Genomic DNA, 25,301 nt, shown 5'->3' with positions numbered 1-25,301 from the left:
ATAGAATCGAAGTATAGACTATATGCTAATTATTTATGGTTGTTTTAATGTTGAATGTAACTGCTGGAAACTTAGTTATCTCTGCACTTACATCACAGTCAATGCCAAAACTCAGTACTATTCCTCTAATAACTCCACATGGAAACCACAAATAAATTTTTGACTTGGTTAAAGTGTCTGAAAAGCCCTTAGCACTATTTATTCTTGAAATCAACTTATAGTTACTATCAACCAACACAAATGTTCCTCTGTGGTTCGTTCTTAAATTATCCATTTCTTTACCATAAAGTGACCACCAAACATCCCGACAAACAAACTTCAAGATCTCTAACACGTCGACAAACTTGTTATATGTGTTACTTTGAGCTCCATGGAACATAAGAAGTTCAGCAAGTCTCATGCCTAGATTGAACCCGTAAGTCTCTATTCGAACAGTGACATCATCAGAAAATATAAGCGAAGATTCAAACACTTCAACACCGCCGGGAAGGTCTCCTTTAATTGTTGATAGTTGCAGATCTATTAGCGTGGGTTCTACGGACTCTTCTTTAGATGTTGATGATTGGGACGAGGTAGCAGAGTCGTTTAAATTCTGAGACACTCTAATTGAAGTGGGGACCAACTCCTGGAGAAAAAGGTCTAGACATGCGGCATTCACAAGCTTTTTATCCCCAAGCAGATCGCCACTCATTTGGAGATGTTAATTGTTGGTTTACAGAGTATATTGCAAGTAATACTGATAGGATGAAATGATCAAAGAACGACATTAATGTTGTTGTACGAACGACATTTTTATGAGCACAATGTCGTACACACACTCGATATCTTCAATGAATAAGCACCACTAACCACCACTTAAAATATTAAATGCCAAAAGTATGATATTTAATGCCAGAAGAAGGCTAGATCTACATCAAGTTACATCCCCATTGTAATAAAAATGATCAACTGTTGATAAATGTGTAATAACAGTTCTTACAACTAGCCTAATGTTAATTAAATCGGAACTTTTTCACATGCTGGTCTAAAATAATAATGAATCGCTAAATAGTATGTTGTGCCTCGATACTTTGTTACGTTACCCATTACCAAATTAGGAAAACTCTTTAGTAGCAAGGAACTGGATGTACACAAAACGGTGACACCCATCTATAAGGAATAAGGGATACGCTTTCTTTTTACGAAAATTGTTGCAACTAACTACACCTGGGAGGGAAGTGTCCTTATATGGTATAATCTACCAGAAGAGACGGAAAAAACAGCCATAATTAAGTCAACTACCGTACCGCATTTGAAGAGATGTATGTCAACCTCATTGATTAATTTGTTGATTATTATTTGGTCATGTATATCGGAGTATGGAGAACTCAACTTGGGGTGTGTGTGCCCCCACTCATTTTATGGGGGAACGGGAAATTTGAACGCGTTGGAATGCAATGAATTGTCTGGAGCTTTATTGAGTCTTAAACCAGCCATTTGATGTCGTAATAAATGTCGTCTGGAGAAATAAAAATTTTCCACTAACATGTATGGCAACGTAGTGCATATAGTAAACAAAATGAAGGGGTAAGCCTCAATTAGCAGACAATAGATGTCGGGTTGGTGAATTCTTGTTGCTCTCATGTTCCACAAACGACTCTTTTGTGCTAGTTTCTGCTACAAGTGAGGGATAAAAATGTCCGCCCAAAATTTTGTTTGTAGGCGACATAAATGTGTGTAAGAATTATTAGGCAAAAAAAGACACCAAAAATGAAAAAGCGAGAAAAAAAATAAGGCAAAACAAAAGGTAAAAAAGCTTACTCCCATAGTGACTATTTTAGCACCAAGCCAACTTCATCGGACTTTAAACGTCGTTTATCAAATCCAAGAGCGATAGTGGAAACCACTACTATCATTTAAAACGCTGTATTAATCAGTCGAGACACCTGTTGCCACGGTATTTTAAGTTTACATAGTTGCCACTGGTTGGAATACCGCGTGCTAGGGACTCATTTGAATCAAACGAAAATATAATTGAAGGGGTACCAATGACTACAGAATCGCTATTGAATCAGTACCCGTCGCTACCTGGTAATGGTGGAAGTAATTCTGCTATAAATCGTGCGCTCAACGGTTCATTTCTATCACATCATCCACTGCAGTCCCAACAACAATTACAACAACAGCAACAGCTGCAGCAACAACAACAACAACAGCAACAACAACAACAACAACAACAACAACAGCTGCAACAGCTGCAACGCCATCAACTTGCATTACATCGTGGATCTAATTCTTCTAATACGTCATCGTCAAATTCGGGTAACTCCTCACAAACAACTAGCTTTTTGAAAGTTTCTAATCTTCCTGCAAATATATCGCCCAGGGAAGCAGTGGCTATCTTTTCACTTGTATTAGATGATGTTGTTAACGTGGAATTAATTGACTATACCATTTTTGCATATTTCCGCAATGTCTCAACATGTCTTACAACGGGGAGACTTTTAGAAGGTAAATTTATCTTTGGATCGGAATACCCTCCCGTTAAAGTGGAGTATGATTCTAATACAATTAATCAAGCCAGTAATGCATTTGCATCTATGCAAATTTCCAATATGACATCTGGCTCATCATTATCTGGCATACCTGGAATTCCTTCCTCACAGACATCGCATTTAAATCAATCTGCATCATCTATTCCGTCGTCGTCAGCAAACCCACAAAGTAACCAAATTCCGCCTCCCCCATCATCACAAATGGGAGGCTTACCACCTCAAGGAAGCCAACCTCCTCATCAACTTGGCCCCCAGATGCAACAAGTTCCTCCTCCACATCCTGCTCATCTTACGCAAGGTCAAATGCATTCATTGAGTCAATCTGGTCCTTCTCAAGAATCAAATAATGATTATGAAAATCTTAAACGTCAATCAATTTCCCAAAGATCACGTTTTGTTTTCTCTGAACCTTTCCAAACTGCACCAACCTCATCATCATCAGGAATTTCACAACCTCCTCAAAGTGTTGCTGCTCTGGCTTCCAGTTCTAATGGTGCTATTCAGCCTCCACCGCAACAATCTCTGGGATCAAATCCAGTTGGACAATCGTCTCAACGTACATCTTCAACTGGAATCGATCTCAATGATATCACAGGGAAATCAATATTATTAATGGAATCTCAAAATGATGCTAAAGAATATGAGTCATTAGTCAGAGATCCTTGGGGAAATCAAGTAAATGGTCCAAATACTCAAAATCAGGCTCCTTCGGCTCCACCAACAATGGCAACTACATCATCGAATACGAATTCTGGGTCATTTGATTGGAACTCTCAGGGTAATACAGGTTCAAACGCACCCCCCGTGGACAGACGTCGTGCCAGTTCAGCCTTTTTCAGTAGCAACCCTACATCGTTGCATCCACGCGCTACATCATCTGCTTCTTCGATGTTGGGTTCTCAGTTACCCTCAGCGGGAAACTCGAATGGTTTGACATCAGCATCAGGTAATCCTCCTGGAGCACTTCCTAATCCAGGTACTGGGACTACCACACCAGTGGCCTCGCAACCTGTGTCAGCGATATCTAGTGGATCACTTTTGAATAATATTGGTGTCGTCAGTCATTCTCTGAACAACAATGATGGAACAAATGGTTTTGGTGTACCTTTAAATACCCAAATCGGACTCCCAAGAAGTGGCTCTCTATCAACCCTGCCATTGGAACAAACCAAGCAGTCACCTTCTGACCAGGTTTCAAAATTGGAAAGCTCTCCACCTCAATCTATTCAACTGATTACACAACAACAGGAACAATCTCAACCAAAGCCTAGCCTTGCTTCAGTGATAGCCAATCCACCTCCTTCAAAGAGTTTAAGTTCAACATCTGTTCAACCAACACCCGTTGCTTCTACTTCAAGTGCTTCGAAACCTAGTACAAGTACGAAGGAAGCAATACCTGATTTGAGTCTTCTAGCCAGGGTCCCACCTCCTGCTAATCCTGCTGATCAAAATCCTCCATGTAATACACTTTATGTTGGTAACTTACCACCAGATGCAACAGAAGCAGAATTGAGAACACTTTTCTCGCCTCAAAAGGGATTCCGTCGTCTTTCCTTCCGTACAAAGTCCACTACAACAGGTAGTGGGGCTAGTCACAATCATGGTCCTATGTGCTTTGTTGAATTTGAAGACGTTGCACATGCTACAAGGGCATTAGCAGAATTATACGGACTGGCATTACCAAGACCTGGAGGAAATGGAGGTAAAGGTGGAATTCGTTTACTGTTTTCCAAGAACCCATTGGGAGTTCGTGGACCTGGTAATAGTAGACGAAGCTCCATGCAAACAGTTCCAAGCTCAGGAGGAGGATCCATGGGGGGGTATCTGTATCAAGGATATCATAAACTGTGATTATTATTAATGATAATGATAATGTTGTTTTAATTATATTTTTTGGCTTTAGTACTATGGCAATATAGTACGGCGCATGTTACTAATTCACTATATTCATTTTTTATTATTTGACTTCGGTATATTCCATCCCGTCTAGTCCAGTCCAATAGTTGGTTTATCGACTCACTTTATTATTTTTTTTTCCCCACGATATATTTGCACTTTGTTAATGCTTCCATTATAAGCTCAATTATCAATTATTTTTTCTTTATGTCTTCCTAAGGTTTTTTCATCATCAATTCAACAACTCTTTGTTATAGGGTTAGGCTTTTATGTCCCTGCCATCATTCAACACAACATTGTCAGCTTTATTTTTTTACTTATTGTTGTTGTGTAATTCCGGTATATGCTATGTTTTGTTTTTAATGTACTGTTATCCTATCCTCTTGTATTAGTCTATATGTTCAGAAATACATGTTCATGAATGAATCTGAAACTATGAGTCGCGCTAAGAGCAGGAAACTTGTTTTATATTCGTCGCACTAAAATTAGGGAGTTTATACTAGATTGAATAATTTCCCTTGATGATATTTCTTCATCCAAACCATGACCAGACTTGTGAAGAAAGACGTGATAAGTAAATCTAAAATGAAGAAGCGTAACTCACCAACTACCAACACTACCATCCTTGCAGCTACTGAGCCAAGTGAAGGGTCAAGATATATTTTTGAGTTTGAAACTCCTACGCTATACGAACGTCTTCAACTTCGCATGTATAAACAAGCAGTAGCACATTTGAAACAGTTGGAGGTGGGAAATGTTTATCAAGCTGTTGATAATGAAGGGGAAGACTTAATGAATGAAATTAATTTCCATCTACTGCAGCTACAGGGGTAACAAGCAGCCGCTTTTCTATAAAAAAAAAATATGACGTATAACATTTTATTTCAAATCTATATAAGTTTCCATATTTTTCCATTCATATATTACAAAATTATGTATTTACTATTGCAAAGGATGTATCTGCCCAAAAGTTGCAGTCATTTGGTCATGCAAAAATCTATTAATTCCTTTGGGTTGGCATAAACCATGCTTAACCATCCTGAATTAGCTAACGAGTCAACATCTCCTCTGTCGCATGGTTTAGGGTTTAAAAGTTTCAAGACTTCGAGCCGGGCATCAAAATGTAAGTTTCTCATGATTGAAAGCACTGGATTTGTTGTGGTGGAGAAGTTTTTATCCTCAAGTTGATTCACCAAATGTTGCAATTCGGAGAACTGGGAAGGGTACTTTTCTTCAAACCTCAAGTACCGAGTGTTCTTAAAATCAAGGGGATTGGCAGTAGACCAAGGTGATTGAAGTAAAAATATTTGGATATAAGTTATTCCTAAAGCCCAACAATCCACTGCCTTAAAGTCAATCTTATTTTCAAATTGCATGACATCATAACATGAATCTTCACAACACTCTTTAACGTCAGCTTCCAATTTGAATAACTCAGGAGCTTTGAACGAAGGGGTTCCACAACATACCTCCAGGGTATTATTGTTGCAGAAATAAACCCAATTCTCCCTCATATTGTTCAAATTCAACGAGTATCCAAAGTCAGTAATCTTGATAACACCTGTGTCATCTATAAGAAAGTTCTCTGGCTTTAAATCTCTATGAACTATATTATGTTTGTGAAGATAGGCAACACCCTTTACTACCTGCTTGAAAATAGCATCCTTTAAATTTGGGGTTATTTCAATTTTCCTTCTTCTTAAATCACAAATACACGTAAGTAAATCTCCCTTGGGGTAATAGTCAACAATCACTGCTAATTGGTTGGGAGATCCTATACTTGAATCATCGCCATATTTAGCAATGTCAAGCACTTTTATGATATTTCTATTGTTCAATTCTTTGACAATCTTATATTCCCTTATAGCTGATTGTATGTAATCCTTTTTTGACTGAGTATGATGTCTTTTGAATACTTTAAGGATGACGGTTTTGGTGCGTGACTTATCAGATCCTTTTAAAATCTTACCATTATCACTTTCATAGATTGTTGGGTTCTTCAGAACCAAATAATCATTCCCAATGAGTTTCAATTCAGGATAATCAGAAGACCATTCACACGGATCGTCGTCTTCTTCCTCTTCAACACTACTAGAATCCGAGATCACAAGTGCATCCATTTTTGGTGTAGAAGGGACTAATGGTGTTGAAACTCTTGGAGTTGAAACTCTTGGAGTTGAAGCATAACTTGAAGTCTTTTCGGGACTTGATCTTCCCGGTGAGTAAACCATGGTACTTGGAAGTGCACTAGGTATTAATCCCGAAGATGGCGTTGAAGGGCTAGACCTCAATAAGCCTGTACTGTTGGTGGTTCTCAGGGTCCCCATTGGTGGCCTTGTGTGATTCTTATTTGGGTATGAAGTTGAAATCATTTAAAACGAGAAAAAGGAAACTACTATAGTTATGAGTTCATCAACAAGTTGGCCTTGATGGACCTCCCATGAAATGGAATCAACAATTAAAAATAAAGAAAGGTATTAAAAACTCACTAAATCTGAGATGGAAACAACACTAGTTGGAGTAGGACATATTATGATCCTCTTCAACACATACACACACACTTTTGGAAATCCTTAAAGCTATTTTATTATGACCAATAACTGACGTTGATGAACTTATTAAGAAGAGTATTCCGACCTTCTTTGCTTTGGTAAAATCTTGTTGTGTTCCTCGTTGAAAGATTACTGGATTAATTTATACTCGATGGAGCGGAGAAATCTTAGATCACCGAAAAAATAGAAGGGGAGAAAAAAAAGGAAAAAAAAGGCCATAAAGGATGCATTGACACTAATTGACACTATTTAAGGCGATTTTAACCACTAATTCTACAACTCCTATACCAAGTTCGACATTTTTCTTGTGGGGTTAAGAGAAATTTCTCTTGCTTGATACGAAAATTAGCCTACTTTATTTCTAATGTGAAACTTGCTCAGGTAGCAACATTTGAAGGGATCTCTTTAATCAACTGATAAAACCCGATATTCCAAATGAAATTTTCGCATAATGGGGTTGGGTCCCTTCTTGCACAAATACTAAAATTGGTAACTGTGGAATGTTCTGCTTTCTCAAACTAGGATTTCGAAAGATACTGACAAGAGTCACCCCATTCTATGTTTACAGCTAAGATTCATTAACTTGATGGAAAATGAATCTCTTTTTACCCATTTTTCAATCATCATTAATTGGACTAGTTGTTCTAATTTCCGTGCTTGGTGGGGAATTATAGGAGTATTCCCCAGCAATTTAACAAGACGAAAAAAAAAAACTTAGCATGCATGGGTACACAATAATGACATTTTTTTTCGTATCTGTGGGGGAGTCCTTTTCCTTAAGAGCCCTAATACTTCCCTATGTTTCTTTTGTTTTAGATTTTTGTGATTGTTATAATATCTCTAGATAGTTAAGTTGAGAATAGTCCAACATATGATTACAATGAACTTTCTTAAAGTCTTAGTGTTAAACTGTAGATAACTTTTGTTCTTGTGTCAAGTAATATTTGACACCGAACTGCATCGTAATGATAAGTCCTTTCAATTTCTGGAGTGCAGAATACTATTTATGGAATCAGTGCGTGAACGTACATTTCGTAAATGCCCGCTACGTGAAGGATGTAATGGATAAAGGAGAAAGAGGCAAGTCGTGAATAGCCAAGCACATGAACGAATATTAAGGTTAGTCACATGATATATCACGTGATGTTGGTCTTTTTGAAAGCGCTTTATCTTACGTCTTCAGTGAAACGTAGTAAAATGGAACTTTTGCTCTTGATATATTGAATGTCAGGAGACTAAAATTAAGCCCGGGATCATTTTGTCATTGATTTTATCAATCGCCTTCAATACGCAAGGTACTTTTGTTTTTTCCTCAGATACAGTGACGCAGCATACTTTATCGCACGCTTTGTCTCATTCACCTTTTTGGCGTCTCTGTAAGTGTTAGATTAGCATTATGAGGTTAACAACTAAAAGCATCCTTTTATGAGTAACTGATGATAAATTTGTACATTCTGTCAAAATTTGAAATTTGATTTTTTTCAGAGACTTTAACTTACCGTTATTTTAACTGATTCTTTCAATGCATTCAAATACCTCAGTCATAACTTCATTCTAGTTTAGTGAAAGAATATCATTTAATTTGATTTCAATATTCTTTGCCTCATTGTTTGGCACTTGGCATTTTAAGACTAAAAAATCTCTAAAATGATCAACTAATTGAGTATATAGTACATCTTCACAGTGGGTGATAATCGATTGGCTCTGGTATTGGATATTTTATCATAATCAGAATTCATCTCGTCAGGCCTTAATAATGAAAAGATTCCATTATTTACCTTCAAAAATCTTCAAAGCATTTGATGTATTGTTTCTAAAATTTGTAATTTAACAGATATTTTGGTAGTGCTTTAAATAAACGTAGTGATTGATCGATTACTGGACGAACAAAATACAATGCTGCTTGCTTCTCATCAGAAGTCTTTCGATTAATAGCTTCTTTAATAGATAACTTAACGTATTCGGTGTTTTGGTTAACTACTGCATTCTGAAAATTTGATCCCATCAAACTCGTATCACTGTCGCTTGTCACGAGTTCCACAACTATTAGAATTGGCTTTTCCTCACTTGGTTTTTTAGACTTCGCTGTTTTTCTTGGTTTAATTTCATCTAATTGTAGTTGAAGATTAGCTAGAGCTTTGTGCTGATCTTGCTATACCAGTTGCATTATTAGCATTTTTCGCATCAAGATAAGCATGTTGTATTCAATTTCAGGTCTCGGAGAATGTGACTGTTCACCATGTTTAAAATCTACCGTAGTACCCTGTGAGGTTAGCTCCCTAAATTGAACAGATCCAGGAGTCTCATCATCAATTACGCTAGCATTGGGAGGGGGGGTTGGTGGAGTATTCTTAGGAATGGGTGAACTAGACATTTCAAATCCGAATCATTCAATTTGAATTTTGACATTTAATCTATTGAAGGTGGGGTTATACTAAGGTAGTACCACACTTCATTGGGCTAACCTTGAGTACGTCTAACTTAATAGTAGTTGTTAGCCAGAATGAATTGTCTCAATTCCATCTTAAGTGCGGCTCGGTTTCTTAAACACTGTATATTTAGATAATGTTTCTTTCAATACTTAAGATCCCGGCGGATTCTAAGACTGTACTTTTCTAAACTTGGGTGAAATAAATCTCACCTTATGTTGCTATTCGGCTCCTACTTCCTTCATATTCTCGAGCGCCTCCTAGCCTTTAACCTCCTTAATTATTACACTCAGACTCTCCAATTAACATTTCCCCATCTTTTATTGCAGAATCTAGTCTTCAAATTTCCCTTTCTCCACTTCCTTAGTAAATCTAACCAGTTAGTGTATGATTAGTCTTTAAACTATTGCAGCCACTTCTAGAGTAGTTCTCAAATTAACTTGAGGGAATGTTGCTTAAACGTCATATGCAGGTAAGACGTGGAAGTTCATTTCCACGAAAAATAGTCAAAATTGACCCGATTAGGAATATAGAGACAGGTAAAGCTAATTAGCCAAATGTCGACAAGAATGGTCGAACAGGTTAATCACTGACTATTAAAGAGAAAGAAATAAAAAGATAGTTGCTGAAGAAGGTGGAGTAACATTTTTTACATTAGAATAGATATTCGTTGTTGAAATTAGAGTTTAAACTAAAAAGAATTCAGCTTAAACTTGAAAAGAACTCAATTCGAAGAGACCGAGATCTTCAGTATATAGGGAAACAAAATTTAAATAAACAGTGTATACGAAACAAAGTCGCACTTAGGAGAGAGTCAATACACTTCAGTCTGAATAAAACAACTACCATTAAGCTAGACGTACCACAAGACCCAATCACCATTGGGTATAGAACAACCTATGTACTCCCTCGACTAACAGGAAATGATTCTCCACGACCTCGCCAGTATTTGACGTTTTATCGAGTGAGTGAGAGTGCAAATTTAAGATTCTATTTGCTGACTACACTGAAGTGTAAAAACGAAATTGACTCTGAGTACCAAGATATTGATATTTATCTCCGTGTACCAAGCATGGAAGAAAGAACGCCATAGTTAACGGGGATTTAAGCAGCTTTTAGTTACAGCAACGACCTTGTTTTCTGTTGACGTGCGGCAATATTTGTTGCTAAGATATGATACTGAACCACGAATATTACAATATACTATTCATGCTATTTCCCAAGACATTATCTTTTAACAGTAATTTCGATGAACATGATAGAAGTCTTCTTCCCTGTTCCAGCTCCAAGCAAATATGTTCTAAGCTCTGGAACCCTCATGGCTTTGCTGCGTATGCTATATGATGTAAATTAACTTCTGCGCTACCTAATGGATTCCCATAAGAAAGTATTTAACAATGTCGCTCTGCAATTTGGTACCTTACAAAGTACAGGAAACACTCTTATTTTTATGCATATTTCTAATTTAGCCTTCAGTCATATTATTTACGCCCCATAAAATGATGATGCTAAGCCGTTTCAGCTAAACTTCTGTAATAGCACATTTTTACATTGTAGCCGCTAATGGTGGATCGAAATTCCGTAAACTCAGCCCTAAAGAGGCAAAGGTATAAATTTTGCGTGGCTGATGATTGTATGAGATAACTGCAAACCTGTACAAATAGATCACCACGAATGGCAATCTACGCCAAAGCATAACGAGCAATTAGGTGCACTAGTACTTAATATAGATTACCTGTAAAATTGTAATGATGACTGAATTGAATTCTAGATATAAAAGGCGATGTCAATTCCTATTCTTGAGTATTCAATAATACATTAAGTGTTTCCCTTAGAGCGTTTATACCAAAAATGTTTAGAAGAATTCTAAGTATTATTCCAATTACCTTATTAGCACTAGCCCTGGTTGCGCTTTTCATTTTGAATTTATCAGGAGTAACCACTCTGGGACTCTTGACTCATATATATTTTAGTCGAGTGCAAGGTGCCTTGCCAACTCAGAACTTAAATATAACATGGTACTTGTATAGATTGGGATTCCTGATCAATGGCTCTAGTACTCAGTTCACTCGTATTAAAGCTGCTATTCCATATTCACCAGCTGATAACATTGTTTCTGGTCAAATACCAATTTTTTTTGAAAGAAATAGAAATACATTTTATTATGGCTCCAGAGTTGCTTATGCGTTCCTTGTGTTAGCTTTAATATTTACGGTTTTGGCTTTCTTGAGTCAAATATTAAGTCCTATATTTATACGAGTGTTCAGCCCAATAGCATTAGCTTTATCTGTCGCTGCCGTTATTACTGATGCTGTTGCAGTGGCGCTTCTTATTGGTCTCCATGGTCGTGGAGTTAGTGCTTGGGTGAACGATGGAGCCAATGCCAAAGTTGGGATAGCCGCATTTGTGCTTTTGGGTGTAAGTTTGTTACTTTTGATTGGTAGTACAATGTTCAGTTGTTGTGTTGTTACAACCAAACGTAAAGACCGTGATAATGGTGTCCCACCACAAGGAATTCCACCTCCAGGAGGTCCTCAAATGGGAGGGTATCAGTATTACTAGGTTAATTCTGTATAACTGTCATACAGCATATAGACCCATAATTGAAACGAGTATTCGCGATGAGCCAACAAGTCTCTACTTGTATCAATCAATCGAGATAGCCTATTTTATCACTGGACTAAAAGCATGGCGTATGTGTATAATGGGTCTGTTTTCTACCAATATTCAAAGTTATGTTAACTTGTAGCCTTCTCCTACACTATGACAATGAACTAAGAGAACCAAGGTAATCATAAAATTAAAGGTATTTTTCATTGTTAGTCAAAGAAGAAAAACAAAACGTAATGCGCCCAGACAATTGTCGGCTACACAAGAAATTATAGGGCCGAGCTATTTGTATATTCTTAGCCCCAAGGGCCAGATATTTTTTGTAATGTCTTTGCCATTTATTAACTGCTATCAATGGCTTGGTTTAAACTGGACCCCATAGCATTTATCTAGGATGATTTCTTTATCATGAAATCCTACCAAGATGTGTACTATGTTTCCCTCGGATCCCAAGCCATCACCACAGTAATTCTACTATTAGTTACACTCTCGAGCGCCAATGAATCTGCCAAGTTGCTAACCCTTTGGCTTTCCGAAGTCCATCTCCTGGAAACAGTGAAAGCAAGATGGTCTTTCTACAGAATGTGTGAGTTGTCTACAGTCTACCACACCAATATTGACTGTTCCAAAGGTCAAGTAGCATACCCTTATTCACCGTATGATAATCTCCTGGGTTCCCTAGTAGTCCCCACATCATTTCAAAATCGAAGGTCTTATTTTGCAAGCGCCTCCCGTACAGGTTTCTGGTTTCTTCTATTAGGGTTGATTTTAAGCATTCTAACACTTGCGTTCCATTCCATTCGATGTTGTCGTCGTATTGCAAGATTGGGAGCATTATTGTCACCGTTACCATGGGTTTTCGTCCTAATCGGAGCATCATTAATCACTGCGGTTCATAATCAGGGGACTAAGATTTTCCTTGGTGAGGGCTACACCGCTAACATTGGAGGATGCTGCTTTTCTCTCTTATGGACTTCAGTGGTGTTGGGTCTCTTGGGTATCCTATTAGCATTCTATAACCAGTACTTGGATACTTTTTCTGCTCCAAATGAACACATGGAGGAGCCTTATGATTTTCAAACAGAAAAACAACAGCTGGACCTGACGCAATTACTGGTACTGACAGAACCTTCACTATCCAAACGCCCTTTGCACCCTGGAAATTCATATTGGGGCCATTAATGAAAGAATAATTACATAAGCATACATATTAATACGACATCTGTTAAATACAAGATATGATTAAACCAAATTTATTTATTTAAAACAGGTCTGTAGCTTATTTCTTAGAACCTTGCTTACCATCTGGGATAGTGAACAACACAGGAGTTTGGCCCTTGGCATAAGGAGTATCAACACTATAATAACCCTTTCTTTCAAATTGAATGATATCTCCCTTCTTCAAAGTCTTGATGTTCAAATCAGCGTAGGCCTTGGAACGGAACTCGGTTTCTGGAGTGATGAAATCTTCAAAGTTGTCACCTTCTTCCAACTTATCCTTGGTAATCAAGTGGTCAAAATCAACCAATTCAACTTCAACCTTGTCTTCAGTGTCAGCAATCCAAGTCAACTTCTTAGAGGTTTTCTTGAAATCACCTTCCAAATGCAACACAGCTTCAATGGATTCAACTAAATCATCCTTCTTGTTGATCTTCTTGACAATAACATTACCCCAATCCATTAAAGTGATTTCTTCATTATCTTCAATGGTGGCAGCATCGGCTTGGTCAATCAATACTGTATTGTAGTAAATGACTGGTTTGGTACCAACATCGGCATTCTTCTTATGCTTGGGCTTTTGTTCTGTAATTGGAGTGGCAGGACCATCAACCAACTTGATAGGAACGGCGTTGATGGAATCAACTGCTGTATATCTTGGACAAACTGGATCAATAATCTTCTTGTTCATGGCCCAAATCAAAGACCAATCCAAGTTGATAATGTTTCTAGATGGACCTTGGGAAATAATAAAGTTTCTTAAACCTTCAACAGTCATACCTCTTCTTCTAACACCTCTGACTGTTGGGAATCTTGGATCATCCCAGTTAGGAACGTACTTCTTGTCAACAAACCATTGCAACTTCCTCTTAGACAACAAGGTTCTAACAAAGTTGATACGGCCGAAATCCCAAATGTGAACCTTACGCAAATTCAATGCGTTCAATATCCATTCGTATTGAGGGTTACGGTCTCTATATTCATTTGTTCTCAAAGCATGAGTAACACCTTCAAGGGAATCAACAACAGGGACGCAGAAATCATATGTAGGATACATCTTCCACTTAGTACCAGTACGGTGATGAGGAGTTAAGTTACATCTGTAGATAACAGGATCTCTCAATGCCTTGTTTGGTTGTTTATAGTCGATCTTGGCTCTAACACAGTTCTTCAAACCTTCTTCAGTACCGTTCATCATTTCTTCATTGAAGATCTTCAAGTTTTCTTCGACTGTACGTTCTCTTCTTTGAGAAGCAATACCGTCCATTCTTTCAGCTCTCATTTGTTCTAATGGAGTGTCATCACAGTAAGCCTTTCCTTCTTTGATCAATTGAACAGCTAATTCATACATCTTATCAAAGTAATCGGAAGAATAGGTAATAACATCACCCTTGATACCTAATAATGCCAAATCTTCAATAATAGAGTTTTGGAATTCTTCCTTTTCCTTGGTAGGGTTAGTGTCATCGAATCTGATAATTAACTTACCCTTATATTGGTGAGCAAAGTATTCGTTCAAGATAGCAGCCTTAGCATGTCCAATGTGCAAGTATCCAGAAGGTTCAGGAGGGAAACGAGTAACAACCTTACCCATTTCTGCTTCTGGCAAGTCAATTTCAAAACTTGCCTTGTGAGATTCTTTCTTACCGCCAGACTTTGCTAATTTGGCTTGCTTTCTCAATTCATTGACATCTTTGATCATGGTATCTACAACAGCATCGAATCTTCCATCTGCTACTAACAAAGCGTACCATCTTGAGATATTGGCGTAAACACCATTCTTAAGCACAGAACCCATTAAAGGATTAGCTCTCAAAACACCCCACACTGCTACATCGGCAGCAGAAATTTGGAACCCACTAATAAACGAACGGAAGTTTAAATGGCTATCCAATTTTTCCAAATCAGTGGACAATTCCTTAAAGTTCTTGATATAGAATTTATCCAAGGCAAATTGAATCCATTCAGAAGAACCAAGTGGCAAGACAGTTGGGAACTTTTCGGACAAATAAGCTAAGATTTCAGCTTGTGCAGTCAATTTGGAACCTTCTGGGGTAGTCAATTGTGCAGAAGCATCTTTTACTTCAGTGCTAACAGTTTTATCATCAACAAACTCAATGGGGATAGAAACATCAACTGCATCAGCTGCATTCACAAACAGGGTTGCGATCAAAGCAGGATATGCAACAGCTGCTGCCTTAGCAGCAACTGATAAGATAAACGACATTCTATTACAATAAGATGTTTGTTATCTTACTCAGAATGTAACAGAATTGATTCAAGTTCTTCTCTAATACTAAGAGTAGCTTTGTGCCGCTAAATGAAAAATTTTTGAAAGATACTTCGCCTGTATGTACTTTGTAGTAGTGCGAGGCACAATGTGGGAGAAGTAGTATGTTAACATGTTAACGATAATGAAAGGGGCACTACGCATAATCGGTGCACCCTATTAGTAACTTTTGATAGTGTTATGTGAATAGGTGATACGAATACGATTACGTGGCTGTAGCGGCCATTAGTGAACTTAGTTAATGGACTCGAGGGTTTATTCGATATATGGAATGCTTGAAAGTAGGTATATTGTAGATCATTGATATTAGGTATGAAGACCATGAGCTTATAATTTCTATCAGAGGTGATATATAAGTACTACAAATACACAAGGCGGTTTCTCGTACAGTCGCAGAATTGTGGGGGGGTTATATTAATCTTAGTATAGATTTGTATAACTTCAGCAATAGGTGAATATTCATGATGATGAACCAAATCAATCTAACATTATACCTTGAATAGAAAGTGACATCTGTCACGTGACCTGACTTTTAACAATTTGGTCACGTGGAGGTTACAATGTTCCGTTTTGGTAGCGCCTGTTAATTTTTCCGCAAGAATAGAAGACGCCCATTGTGAATATTACAATTACGACATCTATTTAATTAGTTCCAAGGGGTTCACCAATCCTGATATCCAATTGAATCCTAATAAAATCTATTGCATAACAGTTGAATGATTTATAAAGACATTTTATTCTTAACGCTATAAACTAAAAACCGCTTTGCATATTTCCTCTATCCCTCCATTAATTGTTCATAAACTCATCATCACATTTCATTTTGCATAAGGGGAAATTTAACCATGCATCATCGCAAGCCAACGGATCTGGAAGGTAGACCCTTTAGGCCGACAGCTAAACGGTCACCATCTATTTTGGTTACAGATGTACGTAGTAGTTCAGTCAAAGGTGCCCGGGCACCATTTGCAGGTCATAGCTTGAAGAAGCAACAAGAACAACAACTGCAACAACAACCACATCATCTGGATATTCTGGGAAAGTCTTATCCTTCTAATCCTCAAAACTTACATCGATTAAAGAATCGTGTTAATCGATACACAGATATTTCTATCGACAAGTTACTTAGTAATTCCAGTGATATCCCTTCAGGTCAAAGGAGGTTGCCATCATCACTCTCCCGAGATTCTCGTTCCCGATCACCACCATTAAGAAGTGTGAGTCCTTCCTCCTCGAACGGTAATTACAACATGGTAGAACCAATTTTAAATCGTAGAGGGAATATCAGGTCAATACCAAAACTTACCCAATCACTCCCCATGCGGAAGTCTATGACTTCTCAAAGGTTAGTGCTTATTCCTGAACATATGAGAGCTCAGTCCCCACCGCTGGTGTCTAGTAATTATACTCCGGTAGCAGATATCATGACACAGTTACATCAAATTCAACGATCTAGGGCAGAGTTGATAACAAAAGAAGAAAGAGCATTAGAATTTAGTAGGATGACTGCATACTTCATATGTGAAGAAATTGACCTAGACGCAGTAAGCAAATATCTTGAAGACAACCATAATGTCAAGCCCAGAATATATGATGAAGCGTTGTATGTTCCGTATGCATTGCCTTTGTTACCGGGTAATGATGGGTTAAGAGTGAGATCTAACGACTCTGCTAAATCAGCTTCAAGCAAAAAATATATGGATAAGTTGATCAAAAAATCTGAACAAGCCAATCATTTATATGAATATTATTCTGGGGTTGAAACCATAGAAGATGCTAATAATTACTCCATGGATCCTGAGTTCGATAATAATCAAGCAACTCCATTTGATCCTTCTGAGCCACAATTCTTTGCACCTCCAATTCTCTCAGATGAACGTCCTCGTACAGAAGACCTTGATAGTACAACTGCAGATCCTTCGAGTCTGGATACTTCTAAAGAACAATCTCTGAACGAAGATTCTGAGTTTGCTGAAGGAGAAGAGATCAGAGAATCAACTCATGACTCTAACAAGAATGACAGACAGGAGCACGATGAATTTAGGAGACGTTCAAGAGGTAGTCGAGAAAATCTTTCTAATCTCTCGGATTCTTCAAATTCATCTACACATTCATTTTTAGAATCACAGATTGAGCTTTCGAAACACTATGGTGAAATGTTTGTTTTCGCTTATGGTATCGTTGTATTTTGGAATTTCTCTGAAATTCATGAGAAGAACATCCTTGCTGATTTGATGTTTGCAAGTCATACCCCGCCATTGCTTATCAATCCAATTGATGAGCAATACATTGAAACTGAAGAGTTTCATTTTGATTATGACAGTTATATTCAACGACCAAGAATTTTCAATGATATGATAACCCTTCGTTCGGCTGATCACTTAATAAAATTGACAATGTCACATGCCATTGCACAGCTGACGAAATTATGTTTATTTGAAAGTCGAATGGTGAATATTTTACAACTGATCTCGAAGTTACCAAAGAAATTGGCTTTAACGGGACGTGTTGGTCTTAAAAGACAACAAATTACAAGGAAATCAGGGAAGCTTTTCAAGTTAAGAGTTGATGTTAATCTATCTTCTTCAATTTTGGATACACCTGATTTTTTTTGGTCTGATGAACCTGCATTACATCCACTTTATAATGCTGTTCGTGAATATTTGGAAATTGATGAACGGGTTCAAGTTCTTAATGACAGATGTAAAGTATTTTTGGAATTTCTTGATATCACCAGTGATAGTATGAATGAGAAGAATACAAACAGAATTACTTGGATGATTATTGTCATAATCTTTTTAAGTCTCTTTGTCAGCATATTTGAATTTTTCCTTTAAGTAGCTTGAAATGGAGCATATTAGCATTTTCCAGAGTCCTTTCCATGTTTCTTTATCCATATATATATATATGCTGGCTGTACATAATAGTATGGGGGTACCGATATGTAAGACTCTTGTTGCCTAAATAGGAAATATATGACACGTTGTTTTTATTCTATTGAGATGCTCATCGGAAAATTTTAGTACAATAATCAATTGAAATAGAGAGTAGTGAATAGAAAGTTGTTGTTAGGAACCATTATATATAAAATATGTCTGACGGGTCTGTGAAGGTTAAATTCTTCACCAAAGAAGATGATGAGACAATACAATTGAATAGTGAAAATAATGCTCCCATTTTTGCACCAACAAGCTTGAAGAGATTTGGGTTATCAGAGATTGTTAACCACTTGTTACAATCTGAAACCCCTGTTCCCTTTGATTTTCTTATAAATGGAGAGATAATCCGTAGTACAACCTCATTAGAAGATTATCTTGTGAAGAATGGGTTATCTCATGAAGTTGTTCTTAATATTGAATATACTAGAGCCATATTACCACCTTCATTCTTGGCATCGTTCCAAAACGACGACTGGATTCTGTCAGTGGATTCCTGGAAGGGAGAAAGCATCATCAGTGGTGGATATGATGGTATTGTACGTACTTATAACATGTCAGGTCAAATAACAAAGCAATTGGCTGGACATAGTGGAAGCATAAAGAATGTCAAATTCATTTCCGATACAAGAATTGTTACTTCAGGTAACGATAGACAATTAAGATTATGGAAGGTTAAAGGCGAGAATGCATCAGTCATTGATAATGAAGAAGATGTTGAAAACGGAAGAACATTGGCCATTTTAGAAGGTCACAAGGCTCCCGCAGTCAATTTGGCTGTTCAAGGTGATAGAATTCTTTCCGCTGGGTATGATCATGTAGTAGGCTTCTGGTCAACTAATTATAAGGAAATGGCTGCAATTGAATTCAATAAAGATGATGAAGAATCAAAGTTATCCACAGCATCGAAAAAGAGAAGAAAGCTTGCTATTCAAGATTCTACCATAAGACGTCGTTCTCCATTGGCTATGTTTGAAGGTCACAATCAACCAGTTGAAGGGGTTATTTTTGACGGTAAGGATTCAACTGTCGGATATTCATGTTCTCAGGATCATACAGTGAAAACATGGGATTTAGTTACTGGTAAGAATGTTGATACCCGAACCACTGGGTACTCGTTATTGTCTATTTTACACGTGCCCGAACACAACTTAATTGCTACTGGATCACTGGCCAGACATATCAACTTGCATGACCCTAGACAGGACAGTTCCAGCTTCAAGAAGTTGGTTGGCCATACCAACTTTGTGGTTGATTTAGCTGCCTCACCCACAAACAAACTGATGTTTGTTTCTGCATCTCATGATGGGACATGTAAGGTTTGGGATGTAAGAAGTGATAGATCGATGTACACTATCACCAGAAATGACGAAGAAGCAGCAAAAGCTAAATTAAAGGTATTTGGTGTGTGTTGGGACCAAGCAATTGGTATTATTTCTGGTGGTGAAGATAAGACCATTCAAATTAATAAGGGAATATAACCCTTTCAATCACAAATATAATCTTTGTATAGGGAATAGACACAATTTGTATGTTGTGCAAAAAAGAATAGAGAACGCTAGACGTATTGTCATTAGTTTCTATCTACACTAACTATAATCAAACTATTTACCAATACGACAACCCGCAAAGACAAAATCAGGATCATTGAACAAGAATCAAATGAAGAAAGAAAGTTACAAATTAACAGACTTTAAAACTGGATAACTTCGGGTACTTACATTTGTTGGTGATAATGTTACCAGGTAGTGTTTTCTCTCAAAAGCCTTACACATTGTAAGCATAGTTCCTCCATAATATCTCCATACTATGAAGTAAAAAGTGATGAGTAGATCTCTTTTGCACTATGCAAAATATCCACCTGATTTCAGGATACCAGTTTGAACATCAATGACTTTCTTGATTGTTCAAGTAGACGGGTCACCTTCTGGGGGTCTATTTTACCCCATGTTTCCTGCAGATAATCAAGATCACCTGTTCAATCGGATACTACTCGGAAATGTTAACGTAAGTGAAGACCACAACGATTGTAACCAAACCTTTATATTGAACAAACAATGGAGGTTCCGTATAGCTTTGACCTTAAGGCCATAACGAAGCAAATACCACTCCAGTTTCATATATTTAGTTCAAACTAATTATAGTAGCCAATGGTATGGTCAAACCTGCATATACACTAGGTAAATGTATAGGAGATGGAAACTACGATCGATGATCAAGGTAGACAATGTTAGATAAATGTCCCCCAAGTAAGCAAAATCACTCCATTTGTCATTAGTGGAAAAGCTTCGAATTGTACTACATAAGAAATGAGTTATCCCAATGTTTGCACAACAGAAAAAGGAATCAATTTCCCTCATAAAACATTATAAATACAAGTGATTGGCAATGCTTTCTAGGGTTGCAAGTTTATCACTCAATTACTCATTACAATCAGCTTTAAGACTCACAGCTATAAGAGCCATGAGTACTGTTATTCCCAAAGTCCAATATGGATTTAAATTGGACAATAAACTTAAGAAACTAGTTCTTCATGAAGATTTGCCGGTGCCAACACCTGGTCCCACAGATGTTCTAGTTAAATTAACTCACGTTTCATTATGCCATTCCGATTTGCATGTTCTTTATGATAATTTGGAGATTGGTGATGACTTCGTTATGGGTCATGAGATATCTGGTGAAGTCGCAGCCATTGGTGACAAAGTAACTCATTTGGATGTAGGACAAAAAGTGGTAGCTTCTGGTCCAGATGGTTGCGGTTCTTGTGCTCATTGCAGAACAGGTGCCGATAATGACTGTATTGATTCATTAGTTCACGGTTGGTTTGGTTTAGGTAAAGATGGTGGATACCAACAATATTTACTAGTTAACAGACCTCAAAACTTGATAAAAGTTCCAGAAGGAGTTCCCATGGAAGTAGCATCTCCCATTACTGATGCAGTCCTTACACCTTATCATGCTCTCAAAGCATTGAATTTAAATCCGGCCTCCAATATATTATTTGTGGGTTGTGGTGGTCTAGGTTCAAGTGGCCTTCAAATTGCTAAAGCTTTTGGAGCCACTGTCACAGTTGTCGAAAAGAAGGACAAGGCCAGAGAATTGGCAAAAGCATTGGGTGCTGATTTTGTTTACGAAACATTGCCAGAGCTGATACCTGTGCAATCTTTTGATCATTGTGTGGATTTTGTTTCAGTTCAAAAGACATTTGACATTTGTCAGAAATATGTTCGTTCCAAGGGTACAGTAGTACCAGTTGGATTGGGAGCAGCTGAATTGAAATTCAACTTGTCTGATCTTGCACTTAGGGAAGTGAGAATTTTGGGTACATTCTGGGGTACAAGTCAAGATTTGGTAGAATGCTTAGAATTAGTGAGGAAGGGACTCGTTAAACCACAGATTTATACCATCCAACCTTTGAAGAAATTGCCTGAATTCGTAGAAAAGTTGAGAAACAATGAATATGAAGGCAGGGCAGTTTTCACTCCATAATCAGCGATATTTTGCTTTGAAATACCCTGATTTGATATCACAATAAAATAATTTAAGTATAATAGTCTAAACAAATTTTCTTAGTAAATAATAATACTTGAGTTCTCTTCTGGGTTTTTGAGGTTACCAAGAATATACAGTATACTTCTGAATAAAAAACAAATAAGCTTTACTATTTAATCTATGTCTTCTTGCATGCGAATGCATGAACTCCGTAGTATCCTTGCCAGAACGATTTCGTATCTGTGATATACGATACAAGTTTGGGTAAGGACCCATCGTTGGCATCATCATCAATGCTAGAGAAATTTGTGATATCTTTCCAGCCCATGAGTTTACGAAGTTCCGTAAGTTCTTCCACTGTGGGTTCAATTTGAGCAGCCGAGCCATATTTCAATGGTCCCACATTGATCCAATAGGTTGTTCGTTTTGAAGATGAAGCTAAATTGTTTAGGGTATCGATATATTCAATCAAATTTTCCGCGGTATCGATGAAAAAGCAAGTAACTATAACTAAAGGCTTGGTCGATTGAGAATTTGGAGCAAGTTTAAAGAATCGGAAATCTCCAAAAAAATGATTAAGATTGCCGGGCTTAACTCTTGGTGTGAACGTAATACTTCGAGCCTGATCTTTAGCACATATAATATTTGAATTTCCATGTATGAAAGGGTAGAAAGTCGTCAAAGGATTAGGATTTTCGTTAAACACATAACTGTTGCAAATTGACATGAGTCCACTGTATTCGATTGAACTTACTTGCCATTTTGGATTCCGTTTAGCCAATTCATATGAAAGTCTGCCTAATCCAGAGCCAGGCACCACTAAATCTGCTCCATCTAAATATGACGAAGTTTTATTTCCACAAATTCGTTCCAATTGCTGCGTCACGAATTGTACCATAGGTTCAATTTCTGGTGAGATTTCGGTATCTGGCCAATCGCGCAAAAAATGGCTAAGTGCTTCGACTACACGATAATTGGAATTGGAGGCCGACCCACCGCCTCCACCATGAGGTTTTATTTTTCTTACTGCGAAACTGTCAAGACCGTAATGACTCAAGGTATAGTCTATAATGGAGTCACAGAATCGTTGGTTTGCGACAATGAGTGAATCAAGAGATTCCAATCTCTTTAGATAGCCAGTTTTCGTAGCTAGATTCTGTTGCCTCCATGACATCAATTTGAACAATTCTCTGCGACGATCATTTGATCGTTTTGTATTACTTCTGTAGTTCATTAATGAGTTAAGTGCTATTGCCAATTCTGATTGAGATGCTTCACTCAATTCCTTGTAAGCCTCATTACCGGATAATGATCTTAGCCCATGAACACTGGAACTACCATGATTCAACCTAATCCAATATCTGTGCGCCAGACGAACGTATCTTTTGAACACTTCTGTTTTCCCTAATCCATTACTTACAACAAATACCATAGCTAAAAGAGGAACCAGAGATCGGGTCCCAGTTATTACCTTTGCTGTAGCATAAACTATCACACCTGCCACAGCTGCTTGTAGTAGAATCGCCCAATCGCTCTCCATTATTAACGGAAGAGATGGATCAAGGGCAATATGGTACAATCCCGGGGCCACATCTGTCAAATGGCTTCATCGAGGACAAAAAGATAAAGGTTACCACCGCGGACAAATTTCCCCGAACGGGAATCTGGAGTAACCAAACCGGGGGAGAGCACATCAATATCCGAGGGATATTGCCTCGGAAATATATCTTTTTTTAGTGTATCTAATTGTCGTACAAAACCTAATTGCTCCTCCCAAAAAGGAAATGCTTGAACTCTGATACAGATGAAAGTTGTATTCACTAAAGGTATCTTATACATAGGCCCTTTCCAATACAGCTTGCTGGCTATACAGAATATAAGTTAAGACTTGTGGTGTGTTAGTATTTTCCTCATTTATAACTGTTATCATTTCCCTACCGGAAACAATTTTCCATAACTCATTATAGTTCTAGTACAATTTGATTAACAAATGTCTTTTGCTTTGGATAAGGACTTCGAAGATGTGGAACCAGTTGATTACACCCAATGGGAGGGGCAACCATGTTCAATCATGTATTCCGAAGAATATGTCTCTACTATGGGGATTTTAATGCGTCTTATGGCAGGCGAAGAATATAGTGAAAGAGCACTTTGGTTAACAGAACAAGGTATTGGTCTTTTGGCATCTCATTATTCTATCTGGTTATACCGATATGATATTTTGCGCAGCATGTATTCTGAGGATGAGAAAAGATTAGAAGAAGAACTTGATTGGTTGGAAGAGATTGCACTTGCCAATCAAAAGAACTATCAAATATGGAATTACAGACAACTAATAATAGGATTATTCAAACAATATAACTACCAACGTGAGTTCCCTATTTTGGCTGCAATGTTAGACTCAGATCTGAAGAATCATCATGTGTGGACATACCGTAAGTGGTTTGTGGAACAGTTTGATTTATTTGACAATGAACGTGAAGTCCAATTCATCCAACAACTTATTGAGACTGATGTTCGTAACAATTCTGCCTGGTCGCACTTGTTTTATTTGATGTTTGAGAAAGGAGATTCTCATGTTAAAAATCAAATTGAGTATGTTAAAGAAAAAATAGCTCTATCACCACAAAATGTATCAGCCTGGAATTACTTAATTGGTATCTATGATAAGTTTAAGCTTGATATTACTGAATTGAAGGACTTTTGTCTACTGTATGTGGATCCTGAAGTAACTTCATCGATGGCAGTTGAATTGTTGGCCCAAATTTATACTTCATCAAAGGAAACCGAAAAGGCTATTTCGTTATATAACGAATTGGGTGATACTTATGATCCCATTCGGAAAAACTATTGGGATTACAAGATCTCCCTCATAAAGGCATAGATAATTATTGTAACGTAACCAGTTTTATCTTTAATTGCAGATGCTTATTTAGCTACATTATATATTCATATTTTCCAATACAAAGGGTTCAATTTGAGTTGTAAATTATCAACCTGTGCTTTAATATTACATGCTCTTCTTTTGAAGGACACTATACTGGTGGGGAAATCCTCCTATACTATGTAGAAGATCACATACCACTAGCTTTAGAGATTTTTTTAAAACATATTGTAGATGATTATGATCGTATGTTTTTTGTCAACTTTATTGTAAAACAAGAAAGGTCCCTTGGCCCAGTTGGTTAAGGCGTGGTGCTAATAACGCCAAAATCGGCGGTTCGATCCCGCCAGGGACCATTCCAACCCTCATGGGCGTGTGGCGTAGTTGGTAGCGCGTTCGCTTAGCATGCGAAAGGTCTCCGGTTCGACTCCGGACTCGTCCATTTTTACGTAACATAACC

At 37.5% G+C, this 25,301-nt stretch overlaps 10 protein-coding genes and 2 non-coding genes across 12 annotated transcripts; 8 read left to right on the top strand and 4 right to left on the bottom strand.

The window, feature by feature from the left end:
* Window positions 1-25: 25 nt before the first annotated feature.
* On the bottom strand, window positions 26-691 carry TRS33 (Trs33p; the record flags this gene model as incomplete). The annotated part of the gene is made up of 1 exon (XM_043191190.1): window positions 26-691. One exon carries the CDS (start codon window positions 689-691, stop codon window positions 26-28), a length of 666 nt encoding a protein of 221 aa, XP_043049202.1.
* Window positions 692-2,027: 1,336 nt separating this feature from the next.
* WHI3 (mRNA-binding protein) lies at window positions 2,028-4,385 on the top strand (the record flags this gene model as incomplete). Its single annotated transcript, XM_043191189.1, has 1 exon — window positions 2,028-4,385. The coding sequence occupies one exon, from the start codon at window positions 2,028-2,030 to the stop codon at window positions 4,383-4,385; it is 2,358 nt and encodes a 785-aa protein (XP_043049201.1).
* Window positions 4,386-5,407: 1,022 nt separating this feature from the next.
* KQ657_000337 (uncharacterized protein) lies at window positions 5,408-6,550 on the bottom strand (the record flags this gene model as incomplete). The annotated part of the gene is made up of 1 exon (XM_043191188.1): window positions 5,408-6,550. The coding sequence occupies one exon, from the start codon at window positions 6,548-6,550 to the stop codon at window positions 5,408-5,410; it is 1,143 nt and encodes a 380-aa protein (XP_043049200.1).
* A 4,712-nt stretch (window positions 6,551-11,262) lies between these two features.
* FMP45 (Fmp45p) lies at window positions 11,263-11,973 on the top strand (the record flags this gene model as incomplete). The annotated part of the gene is made up of 1 exon (XM_043191187.1): window positions 11,263-11,973. The coding sequence occupies one exon, from the start codon at window positions 11,263-11,265 to the stop codon at window positions 11,971-11,973; it is 711 nt and encodes a 236-aa protein (XP_043049199.1).
* Window positions 11,974-13,300: 1,327 nt separating this feature from the next.
* GUS1 (glutamate--tRNA ligase) lies at window positions 13,301-15,466 on the bottom strand (the record flags this gene model as incomplete). The annotated part of the gene is made up of 1 exon (XM_043191186.1): window positions 13,301-15,466. The coding sequence occupies one exon, from the start codon at window positions 15,464-15,466 to the stop codon at window positions 13,301-13,303; it is 2,166 nt and encodes a 721-aa protein (XP_043049198.1).
* A 908-nt stretch (window positions 15,467-16,374) lies between these two features.
* Window positions 16,375-18,366, top strand: KQ657_000334 (uncharacterized protein; the record flags this gene model as incomplete). Its single annotated transcript, XM_043191185.1, has 1 exon — window positions 16,375-18,366. One exon carries the CDS (start codon window positions 16,375-16,377, stop codon window positions 18,364-18,366), a length of 1,992 nt encoding a protein of 663 aa, XP_043049197.1.
* A 254-nt stretch (window positions 18,367-18,620) lies between these two features.
* YTM1 (Ytm1p) lies at window positions 18,621-19,946 on the top strand (the record flags this gene model as incomplete). The annotated part of the gene is made up of 1 exon (XM_043191184.1): window positions 18,621-19,946. One exon carries the CDS (start codon window positions 18,621-18,623, stop codon window positions 19,944-19,946), a length of 1,326 nt encoding a protein of 441 aa, XP_043049196.1.
* Window positions 19,947-20,853: 907 nt separating this feature from the next.
* On the top strand, window positions 20,854-21,954 carry ADH5 (Adh5p; the record flags this gene model as incomplete). The annotated part of the gene is made up of 1 exon (XM_043191183.1): window positions 20,854-21,954. One exon carries the CDS (start codon window positions 20,854-20,856, stop codon window positions 21,952-21,954), a length of 1,101 nt encoding a protein of 366 aa, XP_043049195.1.
* A 181-nt stretch (window positions 21,955-22,135) lies between these two features.
* KQ657_000331 (uncharacterized protein) lies at window positions 22,136-23,497 on the bottom strand (the record flags this gene model as incomplete). The annotated part of the gene is made up of 1 exon (XM_043191182.1): window positions 22,136-23,497. One exon carries the CDS (start codon window positions 23,495-23,497, stop codon window positions 22,136-22,138), a length of 1,362 nt encoding a protein of 453 aa, XP_043049194.1.
* Window positions 23,498-23,947: 450 nt separating this feature from the next.
* RAM2 (bifunctional protein farnesyltransferase/protein geranylgeranyltransferase) lies at window positions 23,948-24,841 on the top strand (the record flags this gene model as incomplete). Its single annotated transcript, XM_043191181.1, has 1 exon — window positions 23,948-24,841. One exon carries the CDS (start codon window positions 23,948-23,950, stop codon window positions 24,839-24,841), a length of 894 nt encoding a protein of 297 aa, XP_043049193.1.
* A 282-nt stretch (window positions 24,842-25,123) lies between these two features.
* Window positions 25,124-25,197, top strand: KQ657_000329. Its single transcript has one exon. It is a non-coding gene; the product is annotated as a tRNA-Ile (tRNA).
* Window positions 25,198-25,210: 13 nt separating this feature from the next.
* On the top strand, window positions 25,211-25,283 carry KQ657_000328. Its single transcript has one exon. It is a non-coding gene; the product is annotated as a tRNA-Ala (tRNA).
* Window positions 25,284-25,301: the final 18 nt, after the last annotated feature.

This window comes from Scheffersomyces spartinae (genome assembly GCF_019049425.1).
Source record: "Scheffersomyces spartinae strain ARV_011 chromosome Unknown scaffold_10, whole genome shotgun sequence".
NCBI lineage: Eukaryota > Fungi > Ascomycota > Pichiomycetes > Serinales > Debaryomycetaceae > Lizanozyma > Lizanozyma spartinae.
The sequence above is the reverse complement of the archived record's forward strand: the minus strand, read 5'-3'. Positions and strand labels throughout refer to the sequence as shown.